This window comes from Mastomys coucha, unplaced genomic scaffold (assembly GCF_008632895.1).
Source record: "Mastomys coucha isolate ucsf_1 unplaced genomic scaffold, UCSF_Mcou_1 pScaffold7, whole genome shotgun sequence".
NCBI classification, from domain to species: domain Eukaryota; kingdom Metazoa; phylum Chordata; class Mammalia; order Rodentia; family Muridae; genus Mastomys; species Mastomys coucha.
The window spans coordinates 69926548-69934554 of NW_022196913.1; the positions used below are offsets into that span (position 1 = coordinate 69926548).

Here is an 8007-nt window from a genome sequence, read left to right on the forward strand (position 1 = left end):
ATATATATATATATATATATATATATATATATATATATATATATATATATATTTCAAAGTGTCACTTGTTAGGTGGATTGAGTCACTCTCCATGTTATTACAAAGGTGATCATTAACTACTACAGAAACAGATTCTTTCTAGCCCTGTTCTAGGAAATTCTTCCACCTTTATTACCAGAAAATTCAATCAAACTAAGTTAATCCTCCAATCTTTAGAAATGTACACCCACTACAATCCAGTTTAGAGCATGGTCACGTGTAATGTCTTTCACACATTCTTTTTATGTGCTATCATATCATATCTGCTATCATAGTTAGCAGATATATTAAATCATTTTAGAAATTATCTTATGCTTTCTTTACTTTTCAAATGGAAAAGAAATTATTTTATATGCTGATAGAGCATACTTGGCAGAAACACAATGATATTATAATCTGATGTTTCCAAACACCACACCTCACTGGTACAAGGAGGTTAGAAATTGATGGATCTAAAAATGCTTTTAGGTCACCCAATATGGGTTCTGGGTACCAAACTTGGGTCCTTTATAAGAGCAGTACACCCTCATAACCTCTGAGATATCTCTTCAGTTCTAAATTTGTTGAATTTGATTATATTGAAGTAATTCTATATGTAATTCCTTTAAATTCACTCTTTAACATGTTTTTAACCAAAGAAGCACATCCTTTCCAACAATCCCAAATCACACATAAGGCAGAAACACTTTTCTCATATACGCATTGCTCCTGAACACTTCAGTAAACATCTACAACAAAGGTAATCTACTGAACCACAAGCAACCATCAGTCATGTTGGCTATAGTTCCAGTTTCGCTAGCTCCTGACAACATCCTTCACAGAATAAGCATCTCCAGCCCAGGACCATACCCAGCATTTCTAGTGCATTCTTCACCTTCAGTCTAGAACCCTTTCCTCACTCTACCTCTGACAATTCACTTCATAGGCCACCTCCAGGGCTACTGCCTCATGTTCCCATCACTCCTTCAGGTGGGAATATTCCCTAAGTGGAAATCTTGGAATGTGTAAAATGGAGAAAATGAACTGAGCACCAGCATTAATTACTCTCTTTTCCTGATTGTGATCATAATGGGACCATCTGCTCTGGGCCCCTGCTGCCTCCATTTCCTCTCTATGAGGGTGTCTTATTTAAGGTTTTACTGCTGTGAACAGATACCATGACTAAGGCAACTCTTATAAGGACAACATCTGATGGCGCTGGCTTACAGGTTCAGAGGTTCAGTCCAGTATCATCAAGGCAGGAACATGACATCATCCAAGAAGGCATGGTGCAGGCAGAGCTGAGAGTTCTACATCTTCATCTAAAGGCAGCTAGCAGAATACTGATTTCCAGGCAGCTAGGATTAGGGTATTAAAGCTCAAGCCCACAGTGACACACTCACTCCAACAAGGCCACACCTGTTCCGACAAGGCCATACCTCCAATTAGTGTCACTCCCTGGGCTGAGCATATACAAGCCATCACAGAGGGATTATGCCCATGAACTGGGAGACAAAAGAAACCCTTTCTCTCTTAAATTTATTTTGCCTGGACATTTTACTAAGACAGGCAAAAAAAAACCCTAAGACAAATACTATTTAATATTAAACTAAGTCTATTAATTATTAGCAAAATAATTTTAAGAATGATAGTATTAAAACATCAAAATTTAAGCCTCCACTAAAATAATTATTCCTATATTATAGTGGGCAATTTTCCTGACGTGCATCCTCATATCATGTTATAAATAAATTTCTCTTTAAGCAGGGCACTCTGTGGCTCATTTGTCCTTTTCCCAGGCTGACATATGATCTTGAGAAACAAAACAATTTAGAAAAAAAAATTTAATTTAACTAAGCAATGACTAAACCAACCCACTGAAGCCACAAAACCATTCAAAAGACTTACAATGATTTCTATCACTCACCATCTCTGGCAGTGTGCACTCAACTATTTTGTTACATATTTTTAGGTTTGGCACTCAGAGCTGAATTCTTTTCATTACTGTTTCTATTCTTTTTAGTTAATACATGTGCAGTAAGTGACCTTTCATTGACTCCTAGGTATGAAGTGACTGGATAGGAAAGAGAACTCTAAGGTAAATTGTGAGAATAATCAGACTCATCGATGGACACCAATTTTGATAAAACTAAGTTAAATGAGGCCATATTGTACTGCCCCACTCCTCCTATGGTCACCGTGATGTCTGATGTGAAGAGAGAAATGATACCAACACAGAGATGGCCACAGCAAGGAGAGGGGAAGCCAGGACTTGGTTCCGATCCCTAGTGGCAAGTGAAGGAATGCAGAGCAGAGGAACTGCACACATAAAACACAAAATCCTAACAAAGGACCTATCCTTCACATTCTGTAAATGAATCTACTTTCTGAGGAAAAGCAGATGACTCACTCAGTATTTTTCTCTTATCTCTAGGTATAGTTCATCTTCAGAAAGATAGAGTGTGATGCAGGAAAATTCAGAATAGGCATCAAACAGCAACAATAACAATAACAACAACAACAATAACAACAACAACAACAACAACAATAACAACAACAAAAAAAAAACAGATAAAAGAAGAGGATTACTCAGATTGACGATAAGACCAGTAGCTCTCTTTAGGCAATATTTTAAATTTTCCCCCTTAATTGTCAGTTCAACTAGCATTCAAATAAAATGTATAGAATCCCTAAAATGATAAATGTTTGCACACTCTTCCATGATTCTGTTTCATGCCATTAGCCTTAGAACACCCTGGTGGGTGGCTAGCTTTGCTTCTGGAAAGCCAGGTGAAAACAGTGTGAACAAGTCATGAGGTCTACACAGAAAAGAGGTTTTCAGAGTCTATATTGACTTTTTTTTTTTTAACTGGTACTCAAGGCCTCACATATATATAATACCTTTGGGTATTATATAGTTTAATCTGGAAGAATTATTCAGCGTAAAAGATGATTTAGAATAAATAAATATGTATTAAATATGGAAATACTAAAAGTTGGTGAATTGAAAAAGAAAATGTCACAACATTGGCACTGAAATTTTCCATGTTACCCAGTGCAGGCCTGGATCAGCCAAGTTCACTGGCAAGATCATTTGAACGTGCCAGGGTTCATCTCCGATGCTTCCTCCCTTTCCAGGGTTCATCTCCATGCTTCCTCCCTTTCCAGAAGGCTCCTTGTAAAAGAGAACAGCTGTTCTGTCGCCTTCTTAATCCTCCACTGCATTCTAAGCAAAGTGTTGTCAGTGCGACCAGCCGAGCAGCCGAGCAGCCGTGTGAGTGGGAAGTGATCTTAACTGTGGAACAAAACTGGAAGAGGTAGTGCTGCCCAGGCCTCCTTGCCTCTGTTCTCTCTTTCTCAAGCCAAGACTTTTGCAGCTCTTTATCAAATAGTAAAAGTGGCCTCTCTCTAGTGAGTTAGCCTTGTGTTTTACTAGTTGATTGTTGAATTACTTTACTATGTTTTTCCCCTTACAAGCGGGCTTCATTTCTTCTTCTAATTTCTGCGTTTTATTAACAAACATGAAACAAAATTAAACTTTTAACTTTTTTTGTAATGTATACAGAGGTGGGATAAATTTTGTAAATTAATAAGACCATTGGATGAGAAAGGCATGAGCATAGGTGTTCAATACAGGGACCGCACTATCAGATGTGGGCGTTACCTCACAGGGACCGCACTATCAGATGTGGGCGTTACCGTTACCCCAGCTTGAGGATACAGGGCATGAAGAACTCTGGAGTATGGCAGACTTCATAAAGAAGGATGAGGTGAACCCTGAGAGCTGCCTCCATGGGATCCTGCCCGTCAGTGATCTGCATTTCTATATATGACAACTAGCTTTTATTAGCTGATTCAATGAGATTTGGACTGAAAGGAGTGAAAGTAGAAAGGAGGAAAAATGTGAATAGTTCCAATCAGGTGGAGACACGGATGGTCATGGTTAAACTAAATGGGCAACAAAACCAAGACAAAAGTGATGAATCTGGGAAAGGGACCAGTAGGAGAAGGTGTGAGAGGTGTCACTGTTAGGGTATCAGGTAAGATGTCTGTGGGGAGAGGAGCCAGAGTGCATTACGTGCATATATGGGACTGTTGAAGAAAAAAAAAACTTACTTTTAAAAAGTTATTTTTAATTCAAGGAGGAATATATTTTTAAAATCCTAAACTCACAGCTGAATTAAATCAGTTGAATTTTAATTGAAGCACATTTTTACATTTTCATGAAAGTTAAAAATAAAAATACCAGGTTTTTCTGAACTATCTGGAATATCATTATTCCACTAGAATACTGACCATTCTACAAATAAAAGCACACTAGATTTTCGTCAAATCAGAAATACAGCACTCCATGACAAAAATTTTAAATGTAAATGTTGACATGTAGAGAATGACTAGCAAAGTTTTGTCTTTAAGCAATAACTTTTACTATTAGAAACAAACTGCTCTGTGAAAAGTACCCACGTGCTTTTTCCCTGAGCGATTTGAGCAGGGTGCCAAATTTGGCTTATAAAATTTAGGCTGGTCTATAGCTGCTCCATCCCTGCAGTATTTAAGAGTTAATTAGCATCTTAACTCTGAAGCTGCCAAGGTTTGCAAAACTGTATGCTGCTAGCAGCTAAACTGATGCAGGATGATGTAATGCCTGCCAGTCATTTCTCTGATGGACTTAACTCCTGAAAATTTGTTCCATTCCTCAAAGGGAATAAATGATAGTGTTGACCAATTAATTCCTAACACATTGGTCTTTCTGTTTTTATGAAGCATTTACCCCCTTCACAGTTATTCAGATATATAAATAAATTCAAATACACATTACGTATTTTAGAACCTCTCAGATGATGAAAGTCTATTGTAAATAAATTTTAGTTTTTCAGGTTGCTACTGAATAGGGTTTATTTGAAAGGTTCTTTATTTTTCACCAGACCTATGCTCTGCTATTCGAGTGCAAATTAGACCAGGAATTAAATGCAAAGTTTTCCAGATAGCCTAGAGCAAGTTTTAAGCCTTTTTGCTGTACTTACGTGGATCTCCCGCTGCTACTAGGGGCAGGGTCTGAGCAGAGAGCAGCAGCAGCAGCAGCAGCAGCAGCAGCAGCAACACATCCAGGAGTGCTCCTTTGACCCGGGCCATTATCACTTTGGGCTCCGGAAAATCTACAGAGAGCGGCAGCTGCTTGGGTAGCTGCGGTGTCCTGCCAGGCTTCTAACAGCCCTCCCTGCTTGCGGGCTTTCCTCTTGTAACTCACTGGCTGCTAGCCCCCCTCTGGCAAAGCAGAAGCCAGAGCCTCTGCTCCAGCTGCACACAAGCCCGGTTCCCGCGCTGCGTGTGTAGGGACCGCCACCTTGCGACGACAACAGCCTCTCCAGCTCCAGACGACGTGGCTCCCTACGTGTTCCAGAGGTATGAGCCCTAGCTCTTCCAACTTAAGTCCCTGAAGGTGGCAGATATCAAATGCTAGTCTGAGAGGACACAGGAGCTTCTGCCCACTGTATTTGTAGCTCTCCTCAGCTCATACATTCAGCTGCCTCTCTCACCTGGATTAGGCACTGGATTCTGGGAATCACCTGACTCATTTTTGGACCCCCTTCCTCCCCACTGCCATACTAGGGTGGCTCTTTGCAAAGGCCAGGTGTTATCACCTTGGTAATGGACTGCAGGGAGAGCGTCTAGGGAAAACTCTGCTCTGTTTCATCTCAAAAACAACGGGCCAGAAAGGACTCTATAGATGGATGCACACAGAAGCACACATGCGCTGTATCTGAAAGCTCAGGGGTCAAGCTGCTGGTAGGCAAGTCTGATGAGACTCAGTTGTTAACAGGGTTTTTGTTGTTTTGTCCATAACGTCTAAGCACCTGCCCCCGTACCTTTTTTCCATTAAATTTAATCTTTGCCAACAATGCACTAAAATATTATTAATCTGGATTTCTAAGTGTCTCTCGAAATTTTCACCTTGAGGCTTTCACCTTACTACCTCCATCTTGGTCAGGTCCTCCAGTAAGGTACGTGGTAATTGCACACACACGCATGCACATAAACACGCACACACAGAAAATTGTATCAAAATGTCATGACACTTGAAAGTTACTTGTTAAAACTTAAGAGAGTTTACTCTGGCTTAGGCATTTCCCTGTGTTTCATCCTTTTAATAGGATTTTACTCACATATTATTTTTTTTATGACATGATGATCTCATAAATACAGTTTGAATTTATTATATAAAGCTGCTTGTACATTGGAACAAATACATTCATTTTTTAAAATAAATTCTTGTCTGGAAATAATGTTCCTGGAAATGAAGAAACTATTTCTAGAAGGAAAAAGAGCAATATACTAAGTGTATTCCAATGTATGTTAGAATTTATAGTCCTTCAGTTTTCAGTTCTAAAGATTATATTGGAACCCCTAAAAGTGTAGCCACTTTTGCCTGCCAATCCAGTGGCACTTTAAGTCCTAAAAAAGAATTCTACTCCAAAACCGTGTTATACTCCTAGAATTATTTTTTAGAATATCTTTCTAAGCAATGCAATGTGATTTTAATATAAAAGTTCAAATGTACTGTTGGATTAGTAAAAATACAAGAAATCACTCAGATGATTTACAAATGAAGAAAGTGAAGGCTAAGACTATGTATAGGTCGGCTTCACACAAGAGCAGCCGCTGCAACACTTAGAAAGCCATTTTTACTCAGGAGTTTGTGACTGCTGCTGTCCAGGACTCTGACACCAAGCTTTCCTTCCACGTCTTTGAAATGAAAGTTATTTTATTTTCTGAATATTTTGTGAGGATTATCTGAGAGTAACTTATGCAAAGTATCATTGCCTATAAATAATATGAGTTCAGTAAATTAGTTATTTTGCCATTAATTAAAAGAAACATAAACCCTACAAATAACTTTTAAAAGATGGATACTAAGCAATATAAAAGAATATCTTATCAAAAGGTATCTTTCCATCACCTCTGCCCAGTAAAATATAATTTTCTTTGTCTCAAAAGGATATTCCTAAATGCGATGTTTCCCAGTAGGATCTTTGTTAAATACTGGCTGTTCAGACTCTTTATGCTTCTAAAATTTCACATAGCTCTGTAGACCAGAGCTGTACTAGAACAGTTTCCACATGAATAATAAATAAGGTGCATACTGTGTGATTCAAAGAGCCTGTGCCAATACAATTATTCCCCTGATTGTCCAATGTGGATCTATAAAAGTTTAATATCCTGCAGTAAAGACCTAAGCATACTTACTATTAAATGTACATTCCTAATCTAGTAGAAATACTACTTGTTTTGTTTCACTAAACTTACCCCATCTAACTTCTTATTTGTGTCGACAACATTTATCAAGTGCCAACTGATGAATATGGTGCCTGGTGATGTATGATGTGGCATTTTACTAGAAAAGGAAGAGCTCAGACTGTTTTCCAAAGGACAATAAAATCTGCTTTAAAGTTTAATACTGTCAAATTTCACCTTAAGTGAAATTTAATCCCATAAAGAGTATTTTTAGGGAAACTTGAAGACCATTGCTGCTGAAGTCAAGTCACCTGTCAGAAGTATCATTTTGATCATTAGTAGGGTCATTCTGTACCCTCTTCAGATATAAATTGATTAATTTTCATGTTTTATTTCCTCTTCAAAATTATCCCTTTAACCTACCTTTCAATGTAAGGTTTACATAAATTGTAAGGTTTTACTCACCCATAGGACATGATTCAGTGGATAAATCTGAAGAATCCATCTTCATTATCTCTTGAGAAATGGTAGTAGGAAGCATTTATAAAAGTCTTCTGTAGACAGTATGTATGAATAGCTAATGGGCACATAGGACCATGCTCATGCAACAATCCTATTTAAGAATTATTATTATGGCAAGTGGAATGCTTCAAAGCACATGAGCAGAAACAGTTTTTAAAAATCTGATAATCGCCGGGCGGTGGTGGCGCACGCCTTTAATCCCAGCACTTGGGAGGCAGAGGCAGGTGGATTTCT

The 8007-nt window shown here is 38.4% G+C and overlaps 1 protein-coding gene across 8 annotated transcripts in view; it reads right to left on the minus strand.

Moving 5' to 3' along the window:
* Window positions 1-5532, minus strand: part of LOC116081896 (contactin-associated protein-like 3) — a 183287-nt gene extending 177755 nt beyond the window's left edge. For all 8 annotated transcript variants that reach the window (XR_004115076.1, XM_031358625.1, XM_031358628.1 and 5 more), the window contains exon 1: window positions 5043-5532. Coding sequence is in view for 7 of the 8 variants with exons in the window: in XM_031358625.1 (XP_031214485.1) it covers window positions 5043-5151 (109 nt within the window). In the remaining variant the exon portion in view is untranslated. The remainder of the gene's footprint in view (window positions 1-5042) is intronic.
* Between the last annotated feature and the right edge of the window lie 2475 nt (window positions 5533-8007).